This window comes from Hylobates moloch, unplaced genomic scaffold (genome assembly GCF_009828535.3).
Source record: "Hylobates moloch isolate HMO894 unplaced genomic scaffold, HMol_V3 SCAFFOLD_17, whole genome shotgun sequence".
NCBI lineage: Eukaryota > Metazoa > Chordata > Mammalia > Primates > Hylobatidae > Hylobates > Hylobates moloch.
The window spans coordinates 83,425,464-83,444,844 of record NW_026652292.1 but is presented as its reverse complement, the minus strand read 5'-3'; the positions used below and the strand labels follow the sequence as shown (position 1 = coordinate 83,444,844).

At 52.6% G+C, this 19,381-nt stretch overlaps 1 protein-coding gene across 1 annotated transcript in view; it reads left to right on the top strand.

Annotated features, from left to right (window-relative positions):
- Positions 1–18,878, top strand: part of PCGF3 (polycomb group ring finger 3) — a 59,145-nt gene extending 40,267 nt beyond the window's left edge. The window contains 3 exon segments of the mRNA XM_032135294.1: positions 10,082–10,219; positions 13,761–13,841; positions 14,789–18,878. Of these exon segments, the coding sequence (XP_031991185.1) occupies positions 10,082–10,219; positions 13,761–13,841; positions 14,789–14,836 (267 nt within the window). The 3' untranslated portion in view covers positions 14,837–18,878.
- The last annotated feature ends 503 nt before the right edge of the window (positions 18,879–19,381 follow it).

Below are 19,381 nucleotides of genomic sequence, written 5' to 3'. Positions count from 1 at the left end.
GAGGCGCTCCTCACTTCCCAGACGGGGCGGCCAGGCAGAGGTGCTCCTCACTTCCCAGACGGGGCGGCCGGGCAGAGGTGCTCCTCACTTCCCAGACGGGGCGGCCGGGCAGAGGCGCTCCTCACTTCCTAGATGGGGTGGTGGCCGGGCAGAGGCGCTCCTCACTTCCTAGATGGGGTGGTGGCCGGGCAGAGGTGCTCCTCACTTCCCTGACGGGGCGGCCAGGCAGAGGCGCTCCTCACTTCCTAGATGGGGTGGTGGCCGGGCAGAGGCGCTCCTCACTTCCCAGACGGGGTGGCCGGGCAGAGGCGCTCCTCACTTCCCAGACGGGGTGGCCGGGCAGAGGCTGTAATCTTAGCACTTTGGGAGGCCAAGGCAGGCGGCTGGGAGGTGGAGGTTGTAGCGAGCCGAGATCACGCCACTGTATTCCAGCCTGGGCAACGTTGAGCACTGAGTGAGTGAGACTCCGTCTGTAATCCCAGCACTTCTGGAGGCCGAGGTGGGCAGATCACTCGAGGTCAGGAGTTGGAGACCAGCCTGGCCAACACGGCGAAACCCCATCTCCACCAAAAATACAAAAAGCAGCCAGGTGCGGTGGTGTGCGCCTGCAATCCCAGGTATTCGGCAGGCCGAAGCAGGAGAATCACAGGAGCCCGAGGCAGGGAGGTTGCAGTGAGCCGAGATCATGCCGCTGCACTCCAGCCTGGGCAACAGAGGGAGACCATCTCAAAGAAAGAGAGAGAGAGAGAGAGAGAGAGAGAGAGAAAGGAAGCAGGTGATGGTTCTTACGTAGTTTTGATGACTTGCACTGTGGATTCTTTTTTTTTTCTTTTTTCCTGTTCAGTGTGTTTTCGCTGTAACCCCCGATTCTCTTGTACTAACATCACTACTGCTGCTGTTGGTCTCTGCTTCCACCCTCCCTGTCGTTTGTTTCAGCTGTGTTATGGAGGCCTTTGCTTTGCTTTTTTACACCCATCTCAGGTTCTGTTTGATAGGAGAGTTTAACCCGTTGTCTTCGTTATGAGAAAACATTTTCTTCCCCTCTCCCCATGAGGGCTTGGATCTGGTTTTGGTGTCTATATTCTCTGCTCTAATGATTTGGAAATTTTGCATTCTTTTTCTGTTCTTCTTGTGGCTGCTCTTAAACTTGGATTCCGTGTCCGTTTGTTGGATTATCTGCGTCTATAACTTTGTGATGAGTTGCTGATCTCCATCTTCCGAAACTTGGGAAGTCATCCGAGGGTTTGTTCCAGATTGTTTTGGGTAATTTTAAAATTTCATTTCACACTAATTTTATTCTAGGAATCGCTTCTTCTCAAGTTGTGATGTGACGTTATAGTTATTTAGGCTTAACAGGAGGTTGCATGGGTTTTGTGGGCATTTCTGGTGTCTTCCTGGCGTGTGTTTGGATTTGTGCTTCGCCATGTCTGCACGTCACTTCCAAGCCCAGCACGGTGGCCCCTAAGCTCCTGCTGGTCACGGGCTCTGTGTCGTCCCCCTTACACCAGAGACAGTCATTTCTTCTCTTAACTCTTAAACCCTCCTCAGTCGCTCGGATGAACTGATTAAATTATGTACTTTTAATACTAAGCATTAAAAAAAAAAAAAAACAGATGAGGGAAGCACCTTTCACCCAGGCCCATGTCTCTGCTCTCAGCCTTGTGCCCTCCCCGGTGGCCCCTCCGAAGGGCATGAAGGTGTGGATGCTTTGCCTGTGCCTGGAGGCTCTGGCCCCTCCGACCCCTGGCTGGGCTCCGGCTGTAGGTTTGTTCACAGCCAACTCAGAGCAGCCGAGGCTCAGGGTGGCATCAGGCGGCCGTGCTGGCTTCACAGCCGACCTCTTCTCCATCATCTGACGGGCGCAGGCCCCCTCGCTCCCACCCACCACTGGTGGGCTCTCAGCCTCAAGGCACAGGCCTCCTGGGACTGGTGGCTCCTCCAAATCTTCCCGAGCGAGGCAAGTTTAGTCATCGCTGAGCAACGCAAAAGCGTGTCTGGTTTATTTACTCGCAACGATGTCTTCTAAGCCAAAAATGCTTGACGAGGCCTTTCTTTCTGTTTTCCGAGGGAGAGGATGGGGATCCTCCTGGAAGATGGCGCCCCCTGCACAGGTGAATGGCGTTTCCCACACTTGACCTTGGGAGTTTGGAAATTGGCGGAAGCCGCCTCTTCCGCTGCCCTTGCTGTTCCCTCCTGAGGTCCCTGGTCGTTCTTTCTCCTCTCAGTTCTGCCACCTTCTCTGTGTGACCCCATTCCTTCCACAGCCGGAAGCCTCTTGGTTAGCCTCAGGTGACTCATTTGCTTTACAGCTGTTTTTCGCTCCCATCTTTTTTTAAGTATAAGCCATCGGTCTGTTTAATTCCAGAACTCTCCTTTCTGGAGCCTGACTTCTTTGGGAGCAGCCGGCGGGTTTCATGGATGCGCGGCCACAGCTGTTCCGCTCTTTTCCCCCAGCTGCCGCTTCCAGAGCTTTGCGTGGGCGTCCTGAGGCCCCAGGACTCGGTGGGCAAGGGTGGGGTTTGTGGATAAGGAGTGAGGTGGGGGGCGGGCCTGCTGCCCTGAGCTGGGGTCCTGAGTGTCTGCCAGGACTTGGGGGTGGGGTGTGATGCAGTCTTGGGGGTACAGGGGCCCTACATGGACTTTGCCTCGTGTGTGCAGCCTCCTCCTCCGGTTCCAGGCCCCCAGGGGTCTTTCCACCAGACTGCAGCTGGGCAGACAGGAGAGGCCTGCACGTGGCCGTGACCCCGCCAGGGCAACCCCAGAGATTCCCACCCCATTCAGGCCTCGGTCAGATCCACACGCCCGGCCTCCGCCCATCTTCATTTTCAGAGCCTCGGGATTGCCAGTCCCCTCCTGGTGCCCGTCTGTCCCGGGCTCTTCTGAACACGTCCCTGATGAAGCTCTTCTCACTTCAGTGGGTTTTGTCCTCTGTTGAACCACGAAGGTTTGTGTTTGAGATTAGCCCAGTTACCCAGATAGTGGGAGACAGATCAGCCCTCACTGGAGGCCCCCTGGGCCGTGATGGCTCACGCACCTGAGCTGCCAGGTGAGGGCGTGGGCAGCTTCTCTCCCAGAGCTGACAAGCCCCGGAGAAAATGGTGAGGAAATTACAGCTTTAAAGTTTTCTTATTTTTCTGACACAGGATCTCACTTTCTTGCCTAGGCTGGAGTGTAGTGGCTCAGTCTCAGCTCCCTGCAGCCTCGACCTCCCGGGCTACGGTGATTCTCCCACCTCAGCCTCCCGAGTAGGGACCACAGGTGTGAGCCACTGTACCTGGCCTAGAACTTGTCTTTTTTTTTTTTTTTTTCCGTTTTCTTTTTCTGGAGAACGGGGTCTCGCTATATTATATTGCCCAAGCTGGTCTCCAACTCCTGGGCTCAAGCTATCCTCCCGCCTCTTGCCTCCCTGAGAGCTGGGATTACAGGCGTGAGCCACCGCGCCCAGCCTAGAACTTAATGTTTAAGAAGACTTTTGGCCGGGCACAGTGGCTCACGTCTGTAATCCCAGCACATTGGGAGGCCGAGGTGGGCGGATCACGAGGTCAGGAGATCAAGACCATCCTGGCTAGCACAGTGAAACCCCATCTCTACTAAAAATACACAAAATTAGCCGGGCATGGTGGCGGGCACCTGTACTCGGAGGCCAAGGCAGGAGAATGGCGTAAACCTGGGAGGCAGAGTTTGCAGTGAGCCAAGATCACGCCACTGCACTCCAGCCTGGGCAACAGAGCGGGAGTCCGGTCTCAAAAAAAAAAAAGACTCTGGCCCAGCCACAGTGGCACACGCATGTAATCCCAGTACTTTGGGAGGCCGAGGCGGGCAGATTGCCCAAGCTCAGGAGTTCGAGACCAGCCTGGGCAACAAGGTGAAACCCTGTCTCTACTAAAATACAAAAAATTAGCTGGGCATGGTGGTGGGCACCTGTAATCCTGGCTACTCGGGAGGCTGAGGCAGGAGAATCGCTTGAACTTGGGAGGCAGAGGTTGCAGTTAGCTGAGATCGAGGCACTGCACTCCAGTCTGGGTGACAAGAGCGAGACTCTGACCTCCTACGAACCCTACATTCAGCTTCCCTTGGAACGAGCAGCTGCCCAGTGGACTTCAGGGGCGTTCTGGGTCCTGGGAGGAGTCGCCTCCGTCTTTGGTGGTCCTGGCACCCACAGACCCAGTGGGGCTGCAGGGTTGGTGTGGTCCCTGCTTGTCTTCGCTCGTGCGGAGTTAGGAAACCCTTACCGGGCCTGTGACTTGGTGGGTGTGGTGTCCCAGCACCAGAAACAGGGGAAATGGCTCCTTTACCCTGAGCAGGCTGGGGGGCCTGGTGTGGGGTCCCTCCCGCCCCCCAGAGGCTCCAGTGGCTCCTGTGTGTGGAGCTGGAAATGTGGTTTGTTTTCACTCCTCCGAGTTCTGCCTCCCTGGCCCGCCGGCTCCCGTCCGCACCCTCGGGTGTGCGCTGTGCTCCTGGGACTTCACACCCAAGAGCCGGACACCTGCTCCTGCTGCACGCCTGCTGGAAGTGGGCTCTGCCTACAAGGACCTTGCAGCTGGCGTGGTGAGGGTTGGCTGGTGGGGAGCGGAGAGCCCACCGATCCAGGCCAGACTCCCTGGAGGTGGAAGGGGCAGAGGGTGGAAAGAGCCTCTCCTGGACTGCAGAGGTGAGGCAGGGGGTAGTGAGCTGGGACCTGGTGCCAGGCTGCCCCACGTGTCATGGGTGGTGAGTCCGGGTCAGAGTGAATGGGTAAGGCTGGAGGTGAGGCTGGGGACCTTGGGGGCCCATGGTGAGAACTTGCTGTCACTCAGAGGAGGGAGATGAGGCAGATGGGATGTGAGGTCAGGGTGTGCTGTGGGATGCAGCCTGGAGTGGCTTTATCCCCAGAGGGTTGCCGCTTAGCGCAGCTGCTGTGCAGTGAGCGGCCTGCGCGGCCAGGGTGGCCATGCGGAGACCAGGCAGGCGCGGTGCGGGTGCAGCACTGGGTTTGGGGCATATTTAAAAGGGAGGGAGCCTGCAGGACTCGCTGGTGACCCAGATGCAGATGCCAGATCTTGGGCTCTTTTTCACTTCCAGGTGGACAAGGAGCTCAGTGTTCCCAGGCAGGCCGATGTGTAGTCATAGAAAGCGACAGGTCTTTCTGCAGTGCCCTCTTTACAATCAAAGTTGCATTTTGAGGTGTGTAATGCTTCATGGTGACTGCCGTGTGCACACAGGGCCGCGTGGTGTCGCAGAGCGTGCGGCATTATGTGCATGGTGTGTGTGTGGCGCATGTTGTTACGCTGTGACTTTTTTACACTTAATTTCCCATCTGTTCTAATATTGGAGACTTTTAGGTGGTGACCAGCCCATCACTCTTCTAAGACATTGCACTTGTCCCCCTGGGGCAGGTGTGTTCCACGGTATCTGTGTTGTTTCTGATTCCAGTCTCCTGTGTGTGGGGTGTCCAGCGGCTCATCACACGTCTCTGGGCTCCTCTGCGTGTGAGTTGCTTACTTGTTCTTTGCCCGTCTCTGTCCTGAGCAGCCTGACTTTTCCTTACGTGAGCTGGAGGGCTGCCTCCTCCCTCGCCGCCCCACACTCACTCCAGGGATTGTCTTTCCTTCTGCGGCTGTCGGCTTTCTTCGACCTATCATCATCCACAGTTTTAAAATTTGACATAATTAAATGTATCGGTATTTTCTTCTGTATCTTAAAAATGTTTCCCCATTCTAAGGTCATAAATACATTCTCCTACATTGTCTTGTAAAATATTTTAAGGTTTGCTTTTTCCAGTTGGGTCGTAAGCCCCTGCAGTTGACGATGTGTGTAGAATGGACAAGGTGGAGTTCAGCTTTGCCAAGTTTCCACACTCTCAGGTCCCCCGGCCTCTCTGCTCTGTTCCGCTGGTCTCTTGTCTCCCATTATGCCAAAACAACAAGGAACTTACCGAATTGCAATGATTTATTTTACCATTAAGTTGTGGTCTTCTGGGAGAGTACGTACCCCTCATTTTTCTTCTTCAGAATTGTCTTTTTTTTTTTTTTTTTGGAGATGGAGTTTCACTCTTGTTGCCTAGGCTGCAGTGCAAGGTGCGATCTCGGCTCACCGCAACCTCCACTTCCCGGGTTCAAGCGATTCTACTGTCTCAGCCTTACAGAGTAGCTGGGATTACAGGCATGCGCCACCACACCCGGCTAATTTTTTGTATTTTCAGTAGGGACGGTTTCTCCATGTTGATCAGGCTGGTCTTGAACTCTCAACCTCAAGTGTTCCACCCACCTCAGCCTCCCAAAATGCTGGGATTACAGGCGTGAGCCACCCCCGCACTCGGCCCTTTTTTTTTTTTTTTTTTTTTGGAGATGAAGTCTTATTCTGTTGCCCAGGCTGGAGTGCGGGGGTGCAATCTCGGCTTACTGCAACCTCTGCCTCCCCGGTTCAAGCGAGTCTCCCACCTCCACCTCCTGAGTAGCTGGGATTACAGGCATGTGCCACCATGCCCGGCTAATTTTATTTTTAGTACAGATGGGGTTTCACTATGTTGGCCTGGCTGGTCTCGAACTCCTGACCTCAAATGATCCACCTACCTCAGCCTCCCAAAGTGCTGGGATTAGAGGTGTGAGCCACTGCACCCGGCTCTTTCCTAAACTCTAGAGTTGAACATTCCTTTAGTTTCCAGCTTCATAATGTGGTTATTAAAATAATTTTAAAATTTTCACCTTTTTTAAACCAGCTTTCTAAATTGTGTTAAATGCATATAAAATATGCCATTTTAACCATTTTCAGGTGTGTGGTTCAGTGGCCTTGGGTACAGACCCAGTGTTGTACCATCATCTCCAGAGCCTTTTATCTTCCCAAACTGAAGCTCACTCCCCACCCCGCTCCCCCAGCAGGGTCAGATCGCAGAGGGGCCTGCTGGGGGTTCTGAGGTGATGGAAACCATCCGAGACTGCCATGGCGGTCATCGAGAAAGTGCAAATTTACGGAAAGTTATTGCACATAAAAGAGGTGTCTGTAAACTGTGCCATAATAAAGCCTAAAAATTAGAAGGGAGCTTGTAACTTAGTGCGTTTAAATAGGTAATACATTCGTTTAGTCCTAAGATTAATATTATAGAAAAGGTTTAATTTTGTTCTCATCTCTTGTCACTGTCTGTAGTGACCTGTAGAGAACCACTGTGAGTACCTCCTGTGTGTATGCAAATCTGAGCAAACGTAAACATGTTTTCTTGTTTTCCTTCCACAGTCCCCCCCCGCCCCCGCCCGTGTGTCTGCGTTTTCCCGCAGGAGCATGCAGGCCCGCGTTCATCTGTGCAGCCCCTTCCTGCTGCCCTGCGAGCCCCATACACTGCAGACCCCGCTGCCTCAGACCTGTGCATGTGTGGCTGGCACGCCTGTTCCCTGAGCCTAAGACAGCGGCTGCCTGTTGAGGGCAGGGCGCGTCCGCTGCTTATAGAGACGTGAAGCCCACCATGGCCATTCTGTTGGCGTGCGTTTGTCACCAGCTGTGTTCCCGTATAGAAATGTTTCTCGTCTTTAGGGGGCTTCTTCCTCAGTAAGCTCTATTTCTTAAGTCTGGTGACTAATACGAATCCAGCTATGCCAGCTTTCTGTTGGTTAATGCTTGTGTGATACTTCTGTTCTTAAAATGTCTTAAATGTGACACTGTTTACAACATAGAGCTAGGTTTTTTAAAAAAAATTAGAAACTTTTTTAGCTGGCACATTACCTTACACATTCCACGATTTTCCGTGGAGGATCTGAGTTGGTTCCTGCTTTATTTTTTTATTTTGCTCTTTTTGTCAGTTTTTTCCTGTGCTTCCTCCCTCCCTGTTGTCGAGTGAATTACTTTCTTTAATCTCTTTCTTTCTTCCCCTGGTTTGCAAGGTATAAGCTCTACTTCTCTTATACTAGTGGTTACAAAATGTATAAACTATTTACATTTTTAAAAATCCAAAGTTGGCCCGGCGCGGTGGCTCCCGCCTATAATCCTAGCACTTTGGGAAGCCGAGGTGGGCAGATCACGAGGTCAGGAGATCAAGACCATTCTGGCCAACATGGTGAAACCCCGTCTCTACTAAAATACAAAAAAAATAACCGGGCATGGTGGTGCGCGCCTGTAGTCCCAGCTACTCGGGAGGCTGAGGGAGGGGAATCGCTTAAATGCAGGAGGCGGAGGTTGCAGTGAGCCGAGATCGTGCCACTGCGTCCAGCCTGGCTACAGAGGGAGACTCCGTCTCAAAAAAAAAAAAGTCCAAAGTTACTGTAAGTCTGTGCCCCTCCCCGCACAAGCACCCCCACCGCGGCTCTCACCGGGCACCCCCTTTCTCCCTGCTCTCACTTCCGCCAAACTCCAGGTCTTTCTCCCCGCACGGCCCCGCTCCCGAGTTCTCCTTCCGGACTCCGGGTCTTTCTCCCTGCGCGGCCCCGCTCCCGAGTTCTCCTTCCGGACTCCGGGTCTTTCTCCCCGCACGGCCCCGCTCCCGAGTTCTCCTTCCGGACTCCGGGTCTTTCTCCCCGCACGGCCCCGCTCCCGAGTTCTCCTTCCGGACTCCGGGTCTTTCTCCCCGCACGGCCCCGCTCCCGAGTTCTCCTTCCGGACTCCGGGTCTTTCTCCCCGCACGGCCCCGCTCCCGGGTCTTTCTCCCTGCGCGGCCCGTCTCCCGAGTTCTTCTCTCTCCAGACTCCCGGGTCTTCCCCCCCCCGCCCCCCGCACTGTCCCTCTCCCGTGATGCTTGCAGGCGGCCTCGCTCCATCCCGCCCCGGAGCAAGGATCTCTCTTGCTCTTTGCACGGAATCCACTTATCTCCTCAGTGGCTCTTGCGGGGCCTGTAATGGGCTGTGCTCAGTCACCGCACCCTGTCGGAGTATTTCTTTTATTTTGGATTCTTTTCCTTCCTGAATCTGAGGATCTGCCCTTCACTGTTGTGGGAGATCCTTAGTCACTGTTTCTTAACACTTCCTTTCCTTTCTGTTCTTCCCTCTGGGGTTCCCCGTCTTCTCCCCTTTTTTTTTTTTTTTTTTTAGTAGAGACGGGGTTTCACCGTGTTAGCCAGGATGGTCTCGATCTCGTGACCTCGTGATCCGCCCGTCTCGGCCTCCCAAAGTGCTGGGATTACAGGCGTGAGCCACTGCGCCCGGCCGTCTCCCCTTTCTCTTAGCCTTCCTTTTATTGTTTTAATTGGTGTGTTTGTCTCTACCTCTTACGGGTAACTTCCTCAAGTGAATTTTTTTTTAGGACATTAATCTGTCCTCGGCTGAGATGAATCTGTGGTTCAGCCATCCACTGAGATGTTAGTTTCCGTCAGTGTTTTTATTTTTAGAAATTGTATCTGATTACCTTCAATACCTGCCCATCTGTACCCCTGGTCCTCCCTTTTGTATCTTTTGTAATTTTAGACATACATATTTCAGTTAATCCCCTGTCCATCCTTCCACTGCATTGTTAGGGCCTAACTGTGCCGTTTGTTGCGGCTCCACCTGTAGAAGCGTTTGCCGTGAGCGTCGCCCTTCCTTGTCAGGCACATCCCGGGGGCCAAGCCGGCCGGGCCCTCGGGTGAAGCCTGGTCCCGGGCAGATTCCTTTTCGCACCGGCTGGGAGCCCGTGGCTGCTGGGACTCCACAGTCCCCTTCAGTCACTTTTTATCCTGCGGGTCCCCCGCCAAACTGCTGGTCACCTGGAAGGCAGCTGTGACCTTCCGCCTGTGGCTCTGCTGTCTTCCTGCAGTCGCTGCTGTCTCCCCGAGTGCATTCGCAGACACAGGGCCGCCCACTCCTCTTTGCGCCGTGTTTGTCCGGACAGGCTTAGCTGGAGACCAAGAACTCAGTGCCTGCGATGGATAAATAACTCTGGGATTAATTCTCAAATATTATGTTAATAACACCCAGAATTAACAGGGTGAGGTTATAGTTCACAAAATGGCAAGCAGACGATACACAGGTTTTCAGATAAGGTATGTAAAATTCTTTTTCTGCCGTGTTGAAGTCAAAGCAGATGTCTGATCTCAAAAAGGTCAGCAGCCCTAGATTGAGGAATTAGTGAAATATGTCTAAGGAAGCCTCCAGAACCGTCCGGGGGAGCCCTCCTGCTGCGCTCTCACCAGTGTCCTTTTCTGCAGGTGAGCATCTGCCTGGAGTGTAACAGCAGCAAACTGCGGGGGCTGAAGCGGAAGTGGATCCGCTGCTCAGCCCAGGCCACCGTCTTGCATCTAAAGAAGTTCATCGCCAAAAAACTCAACCTTTCGTCCTTTAACGAGGTAACAGTTGATCCCTAAGTAGAAGCCATAACAAGTCCTCTCTCATTTGTAAAAGCGACACTTCTAAGATTCTTTGCTTAGTTTTAACAACTTTGGAGATTTTAACCAGAAAAAAATCAGTTTTGCCTGCTCCACCAGGGAGCGGGATAGGAGACAGCCCTAAGGGTTGTAGGATGCCCAGAGACGGGGAACGTGGAAGGCCACTGTGAGTGGAAGAGAGAACTAGGGCCGGGGTGATGAGATTGTTTTAAAATAGGTTTTCCTCAAAACGAGAAATTCTGTGCTTTAATTTCACAAGGGGAGACATGGGCGGATTTAGAGAGGGAGGACCCTTCCAGGCTGTGGGGTGTAAGGAGACGAAGGAGTGCTGGCGTGAGGCGGCCTTGGCAGCGGGCACAGCACGAACATGCCAGTGTGGGTCCCTGTGAGCCCCCAAGGCAGTGACACCATGGAGATGCAGGCGCCAGCAGGGTCCAGCTCTGCATGGAGAGAGAAGGCGCTGGCGGCTGTGGGCAGGAGCATGGGTCTGAGGTGTTGTTTTTGAAAATCGCTCAGGCTGTGCAGAAACGGACGCAGGAGAGGAGGACTGTGGTGGGGGCGGTCAGGGTGGAGGAGTGGACGGACTTGAGATGCCCTTTGGAACAGCAGTGGCTCAGTGGTGGCCCCAGAAGATAAGCCACGTCGTCACCCCCAGAGCCTGCAAATGGGACCTTATTTGGAAAAGGATCTTTGTAGATATAATTAAAGGATTTTGGGATGAAATAATCGTGGAATATCTGGGTGGAGCCTAAATCCCATGACACAAGTGAGGCGGAGGAAGACTCAAGACGCGACAGGAGGCCCTGGTGAGGACAGAGCAGAGGATGGGCTGGAGGCTGGAGGCTGGAGGCTGGAGGGAGGCAGCCTCGAGATGAGCCAGGGAGCGCCTGGGCCACCAGCAGCTGGAAGCCAGGGCAGGCTGCCCCGCTGTGGTCCGAAGGCGTCTCCCAGATTCATATGTTGGAAATTCCATCCCCAGCGGGGCAGTGCCGGGCGTTAGGGCCTGGGGGAGGCGCTCAGGCCGAGGGCCCTGCCCCACGCACGGGTTGATGCTGCTGTGAAAGGACTGGGTTCTTGCTTCTCATCTTCCCCAACGTGAGGACGCAGCAGAAGGGCCTTCACAGGTGGCAACGTGGTGACCTTGAATGCCCCAGCTCCCAGAACTGTGCAGAAATCAATTTGTTCTTCATAAATCACCCGGTGTGTGGCGTTCTGTGGCAGCAGCACCGAATGGACTGTGCTTCTCCCCGGGAGCCTGCAGAGGGAGCGTGGCTCTTATGGACTCTGGAACTGAGTACATTTCCATTGTTCGAAGACACCACCTCGTGATAATTTCCGCGGCAGCCGCAGGAGACTAATTCAGAGAAAGCCACAATAAGTTGCTGATGTATTTGGGTCGTGATGCAGAGAAAAGGAAGGGGTCAGGAATGACTACAGGCCTGGGGCTGCTCGGTTTGGGGTGGGGGGTGGCGTCTCAGGACAGGCTGGCGTAGCTGCTGTGGTGACACAGAGCAGAGGCTGTGTCAGGTCGTGGGGGGCCAATGGCAGCCTTGAGTGTCCCACAGGTTGGCCGGGGATACGGACAGCACACCGGGGTTGGGGAGACTCAGCGAGCACGGGCTGCCTGGAGATCCATCAGGACACGGGGGGAAGGGAGAGGAGGAAATGGGGCAAGGCTTTTTGCTAAGTTTCTATCGTTTTGTTTGCTTTTCTGTGTAGCAAAGCAGAAAAGATGGGTGGTAGCTGGGGACGGAGCAGGCCGAGGAAGTCCTCGGATTTTCATGTGGAGGCGCAGCGGGAAGCTGCGGCGCGGTGGGGTGCAGGGGGCGGGGAAGAGGTTGGCCATTTCCCAGCGCGAGGCCGGTTCCTCCAGGGAAGTGTGAGGTTTTCGCTGTTGCTGCGGTGACCGTGCCTCTCAGAGCCGCCCAGCCCCGCCACTCAGGCAGACGGGGCTGCTTCACGTCTTCCCCAGGGAGGAATCTGAAGAACTGTCTACATCATCAGGGAAACGCAAGTAAAACCCGCGTGGCCCCACGCGCACCCCGTAGAAGGGCCGTAATCCCAAGCACTGACAACACGTTGGGGAAACGCCGGGAGCGCAGGTGCATTCCTGTGGGAAGCAGAACCGCAGTCCCTGCGGAGAACAGCTTGGCAGCTGCTGACAACACGAAAGACACTCTTGGCGAACCACCCAGCAGCCACGCCCCCCAGTCGTTTACCCAGAAATCTGCCCACACAAAAACCTGCACCCGGATGTCGATAGCAGCCTTCTTCATGATTACCACAACCTGGAAGCGACCGAGATGCCCTTCAGTAGATGAGTGGGTAAATAAACTGTGGTGCATCCGTACTGGAATATTACCCAGTACTGAAAAAGTCGGGCCAGGAGCAGGCACGGGGGAGAAAAATCAAGTCCCTGTTACTAAGTAGAGAAGCCCCTCTGGAAAGGCTGCAGGCCGTGCGACTCCAGCTGTGCAGCATGGCGCACTGGAAAAGGCAGAACCATCCGGAGGGGGCAGGGGCTTGGGGAGGGTAGTAGGAGCGGGCGGGCACAGGGCTCCTGGGCAGTGATGCTGCTGTTTGTCCACCTGTGGCTGTGCCACCAGGGCGACCTGACATCAGCTCTGGACTCGGTGGAGGTGACGTCAGTGCAGGTTCCTGGGTGGTGACTAACGTGCCCCCATGAAGGGTGTTGGTGGCCCGGGGGGGAGGTGGGGCAAGTGGGATGGGAACTCCCTGTACCTTCCTCTCAATTTTGCTGTAAACCTTTAATTGTTCTTTAAAAAGTCTGTTTAATTTTTTTAAAAGACTGGGGAGCCCAGTGCATTTTTCCACTATGGTGAGAGGGAGGGACAGCCTGGACCGGAGGTAGGGCCTGTGGGGAGAGGGTGTCCCTGGAGGCTGCAGCCATGGGAGGGGGCTGGTGTGGACCGGGCCTGGGTGGGATGGGGAGGGAAACGCTTCGGCCCTGTGGGCCTCTCAGGCGCCTGTGCCACCTGGGGAACCAGGGTGCCCGATTCCAGAGCTGTCAAGGCCGCTCATGGGGCTGCAAACCACCTCTTCCCGTTTCTCAGTATGGCAGGTGTAGTAGATAGGGTGTGATGGGGCCTGCCAAAACAAGAAGGGTTCAGGGGAGCCGCAGGCCAGATAGGGGCAAGATGGGAGCCCACCACCGCAAGGAGCTTGTGCCTGTGCCTGCACCCCCTGCAGAAATGTCATCCCCCTAACTGGCACAGGCCTGCCCTGTAATATCTTATATGCTGCGTTGGATTTCCGTTTAGCTGTGAGGTAGGGACCACACCCCATCTCTAGGTTGCGAGGTAGGGATGGAGTAATAGTGAACCAGCCCCATCTCCCCAACTCCCCACCCCCACCCATCTCTAGGCACGTTCTCGCATGATTGGGTGGGGGTGGGCTGCAGATTTCACACCAGCATCAAGGTGGCCATGTCAGCGTGGGTTGAGCACCTCTCCGCTGCTAATCAGACCTCCTTATCCCCCAGCTGGACATTTTATGCAACGAGGAGATCCTGGGCAAGGACCACACACTCAAGTTCGTGGTTGTCACAAGGTGGAGATTCAAGGTGAGACACGTGATTTGATTTTCAGAGTCTGCTCTGAATGGCGGTGACTTTGCTGTGCATCTCTCATCTAAAATCTTAAATGACTCCGGCTGGGCACAGTGGCTCACGCCTGTAATCCTAGCACTTTGGGAGGCCAGGGTGGGTGGATCACAAGGTCAGGAGATCAAGAACATCCTGGCTAACACAGTGAAATCCCGTCTCTACTAAAAATACAAAAAATTAGCCGGGCGTAGCGGTGGGTGCCTGTAGTCCCAGCTACTCAGGAGGCTGAGGCAGGAGAATGGCGTGAACCTGGGAGGTGGAGCTTGCAGTGAGCCGAGACTGTGCCACTGCACTCCAGCCTGGGCGACAGAGCGAGACTCCGTCTCAAAAAAAAAAAAAAAGTGATGACTCAGCTACAGAGATTGCTGTGAAACACAGTTCTGGTCTTTCTGAAATCATCAACCCCACAGCCAGCTTGGAAGGTGCCAGCTGAGCTCCGAGGGGCACAGGCCCTGGTGGGAAAGTGCTGAGGCCATGAGCAGAGGGTCCCCTGGGGCCTTTGGGCCCGTCTGAAGCAGGAAACCAATGGTGGAACCCTCCCACCTCAGCTGGTGCTGCTGCCTGGGGAGAGGGGGTGAGGAGCCAAGACTGGCCTGGGGCTGGGCCAGAGGGTTTGAGGGAGAAAGGGGCAGGGGAATGGCGGCCAGGGCCACATCAGTTACAGGTGGCCACGGTGTGCACAGTGGTCACTGGGTCACCTGGGGCCAGGGGAGAGGGCACATGTCTTCCCAGCCCGTCTTCCCCCAGCAACTTGACGTTGCTCAGAACAGAAGGGTCTCTGTGTAGCCCGGCGTGTGGACTGTGTCTCATGGGACGCGATTCCTCAGTACCCTTCCGGATGAGGTAGGTCCGTCTCCTCGCCTCCACCCCTGCTAAGCAGGCACTGTGTGTTCTGTGTCTTCCAGAAGGCGCCGCTCCTGCTGCACTACAGACCCAAGATGGACTTGCTGTGAATGGCGCCACACAGCGCCCACAGACTGGGCCCTCGCGCCCTTGGGTGCTCCCGGCTGCCGCGCTTAAGAAAGTTGCCTCTGGGTGTCATGTGGGCCAGACTTCTGAATAGAGAATATTTATAACTTTTGTATGAGAGAGAATTCACTCAACAAGACACTACCAGCACCACGTTTACAGAGGATGAAAACACTTCACAGTCTCCCAGAGCCGATCGTCCTCTCCCCGCCCCAGCCCGTGCTTCAGCCTCGCAGGGAGAGTGATGCTCCAGGCAACACGGTTCTGAGTCACCTTCTGACACGAGCTCCCTCTGCTTGCTTTCCAGGTCTTGCAAATCTGAATTCACTTCAGTTTAGTTTATGAATTAGGTTTCATGATAAGCCTCAAGTGTAGTTGGACTTTTATTGAATCCTTCTTAAGTTATTGAAAAAATGTCTTTTCATGGTGAATGACAATATTTATGTTGCCTTTAGCTTCTTGAAGATTTAGAAGTTATATAAAAAATTAATTTAAAAGCAAACCAAAAGAGGTTTCCATTAACATTATGATTTAACCATTGTATTTAATTTCCCACCTTACGAAACACAACAGCAGCTCCCTGACTGGTTCGCCTTTCGTTGTGTGAGGTCGGCACTTGGACCCACTCGGAACTGTCACTCGCCTGGGGCCGACACACCCAGCCCTGGAAACGGGGCCCCAGACTCCACCAGGATGCAATTTCTGACACGCTCAGCAGGTAGACCAGAGGCCGTGTGACCAGCTCGGTGCTGGTTTACAGAACAATTCTTACTTCAAAAAATTACTTGGTCCCCCAAATTGTTGAGTGCCACCATTTGGTTTCCTACATTTTCTTTCCCCGTTTGATTTTGCTGGAGAGGCGGTGGTTGGGATCCGAGCTCTCCTGGCGTCCGTGGGGAGGATTTGCTGGTGGTGGCTTCGGGCTCGTGCCCAGATGCACTCACTGCCCCCTCTGTCCACGGCCTCCCCTTCCCCTTTGCTGGTGGGAGGAGCTCGTGTGCTCCTTGGCCCCTTCCTGGAAGGGCGTTTTTCAGAGCTGCAGTGACAGGGTGAGCAGCTGAAGGGCTCGGAGGGAAGGCGGCCCCCGCGCTGCAGAAGCTGCATTTCAGCTGCAGCTGTGTTTCAGCCTAGGTTGGTTGCACCGTTAGCCCCTCTCCTCCCAGATGGTCATGTTTTTGTCACATTAGAGAATAAACTGCCACACATACATTTTTTTTTCCTTTAAAACAGTAACTTGGAAGTGTGGAAAGGCCAGAAGGAGCAGCAAGGGCTGTTTTCTGGAGCGGTTGAGGTGTTGTCCTGCAGTTGTCATTGTCTTCTTCACCGGGCTGTTCCCATTTATTTCCTGTGGAACTGAATCCCTCCTCCCTCCACGCCTTGGGAGCCCAGGTGGTCCCTGGCCACCATTCAGGCTTTCCAAGAAGCCAACCACCTTGGAGATTTTTTTTTTCTTGAATTTTGCTCTGTTTTCTTCTGCTTCCTTTAGATAAAAAGCAGCTCAAGAGACCTCATCTTAGGGATGAGGAAAACATGCATATTAATTCCATCTCAGTGATTGTCAGTGTAAGGCCTTTTAAAACAAAAGCAAGTTCTTTGTTAGGAATTGGTCAAAATTCACCTCTTTCTTTAAGCCCGTCAACTCCCAGGACGGTTTGAGTTACTCAGTTACCTAAGCTTGCTATTCGTCCAAATCATTTTCTAGGGTCACTGTATAAGGGTCTATGAGTAGCTGTGTATGAATAAATATTACCTGTCTACCTCAAAATACACATACTGCTGAAGCATTCTGTGCAACCGCGTGTTATCACAATGCAGTTTTCAGTGTAACGTTAGAACTTAGGCATTTTCCTGTGTGGCGGAATAAGAAAGGATTAAACAGTTAAAAGCCTCCAAATTCAAGTAAAATTAAATCACAGTTCAGATTAAACTGAATATCATTGTAATAATCTCATAATATATATTTGTAACTTTGTAGCTATCTTTGAAATCACTTGACTTTGCTATGGTGCTAAGCTGATATATTTAAATACACAGAGAGACGGGTGAGTGGAGCCCGTAGTGTTGTCCCCAGCTGGTGGTGACCCTGCTTTTGTAACCGCGTTAACCTGACAAAACCTCAGCAGCAGAAGTCCCTATTTTTCTAGGAGTTCATCGTGCAGACAGTCTTCACTACAGGACTCGGCCCTGGGGCCTCTGCCTCTCGTCTGACCTTGCAGCCTTAGTCGTTGGAGGCTGGAGCGCAATGGCCCCACCGTCTGTGGAGCCTCTGGGCAGCCTTCTTTCCTTTGTCAAGCTCTCATTTCACAGAAAAAGGCTGAGTTTCATTTCTTCCAGCATGAAAGCCAGGATCGGTTAATGGTTGGATTCTATTAAGTTTTTTTTTTTTTTTTTTTTTTTTTAAACAGATGGAGTTACTGTGAAGAAGTTTTCACAACTATTTATGCTGGTAAAACAAATGCTGTTAAATCACCTTATGCGTCGTTTTCAACAGCAGTGGGGCTAATTACCCGGAATACGGTCTCACCGATGCAGTTTTCATGGAAATAGAAAATTCAAATAGAATATATAATATTGAATTTAAGATTTGGGGGGTTAAAAAAAGAAAACTTAACTTTATAAAATTATTTATTCTATTTTAAGCCTTCTATCATATTTTCCCATCCAATCGTTTGGTTTCAGTGGTCCAGCTTTATTTACAGGCATATAAAATGAAATTGTGAGATGTTTTGCAAGCTTCTTTTTACTTTGAGTAGCTTTTAATTTGTATGTTTTTGTTTTATGTGGATGAAGAGCATTTTTATGCTTTTGTGCAATAGGTTCCAACAGGCATTTATTAGACATCTGTTTAAATCGTAATGTAGCATTTATTCTGCGAAATTGAAAGGGAACATAGATGGAATTCCAAAATCTGTACATTCCGCTGTTTGGTTTTTCTTTTTTCATTGTTATTATTGTGCGAATGCTGTTATTGGGGTTGTGAGTGCCTGTCAGCCCATGATGCCTCGGGCCGCACTGTGGGGACACCTCGGTCCTGCCTGGGTCCTGGTGCCGTGGAACCCACATGCTTGTGGCCAGGCCGCCCCGGGGCGGGGCCACGTGGCCTCAGACCATGAAAGCGAAGCTGCCCCGGCCCAAGCACTGCAGCTGCCTACACCCCCGGGCTTCACAGCCTTGCCTGTTTTCTCTGAACGGCAACAAGACGGCGTTCACAGCGATTCAAAGGGTGGCATTTGGGTTGGACGTTCTGGGTACCAGCCAACCTATTCCCACATTGTACGTGAATGTTTAATGTGCTCTCAAAACATGGAAAATAAGTTTAGTGCACATAGCTAAATCACAAAACATCCAATTTCTCTGTTTCCTCAGGAAGTCATTACTGCACCACCACATCACATGACCTTAACATGATCAATCTATTTCTCTGCCTTGACATTTAAATAAATTGAGATAAGTAGATTAGAAAATCATTCAAATGATACCATAATCTGTACAAATATTGTGTCCCCTGCCAGGCAGGGGACAGGGTGCGGGCAATGGCCACGTGGCCATGGCCCCGCAGGAACGCGCCGAGGTCTCCCTCACCCTCCAGGTGTCCTTCGCACCCAACAGTGCGTCTGAGGAACGAACTGCAGTTTGAGCGTCTCCTGAGATGTGCGTAGCCTCCGTATAAATGTCCACCCCCATGGCTTAATTGCCTATCAGACACGTTTTCCCAGACGAAAGCAATGTTGGGTTAGGGGAAGACAGTGCAGCCACCCAGCCTTTACCAGCAGCGTACGGCAGACCAAGGCAGTCGAGGTGTGGAGGTGATCACGCAGATACATGTGTTTGACTGTTTAATTTGAAAGTTTACATTTTTTTATGCTTTGTGTTGGTGTGTAATTTTTGTACTCTTGGTGGCTAGTTTTTGTCAAATCTTTTTTGGAATATTGCTTAAATGTTTTGATTTTATGATAGTGAAGCTTGTATTCAGTGTTTTGCCAATTAATATTATATGCTTGTAATAAAAGCAAAAGAAAAGCTTAAGTGAAAGTGTTTGTGGCTGGAAATGTATTACATGAATCATTTGTAGAAGCATGAGAGATGACTTGCTCATGGGATGAGCAATGCTGTGGTTATTGGACGGACCACTCAGGCAGCCTGGCCGCACACACACTGGCCACACACGCATGCATGCTACATATGTGTGCGCTCAGACCACATGCCTGCACATTTGTCCACACACCAGCCCATGGCTCCCTTCCTCACCCCAGGCCTCCCCACTCCCAGGTTAACCAGTGTCTCAATTTGCTCCAGGCAGCATTTGTAAACTGTCACCCTGGTTGCAAACCCTCATTTAAATTGGTCCACTATTTGCTACCAGAGTTTGGCCCAGAAACTTTGTAAAGCTCATTCAGTTTGTCTCCTTGCAGAAAGAGGTTGCTGCAGTTTGGAGCTGGTTATGCCAAGGAAAATACGGCTAAAAAAGAACTTACTGATTCCCGTAGGTGTGTCAACTGACAAATGAACCATCTCCCTACGACAATTTG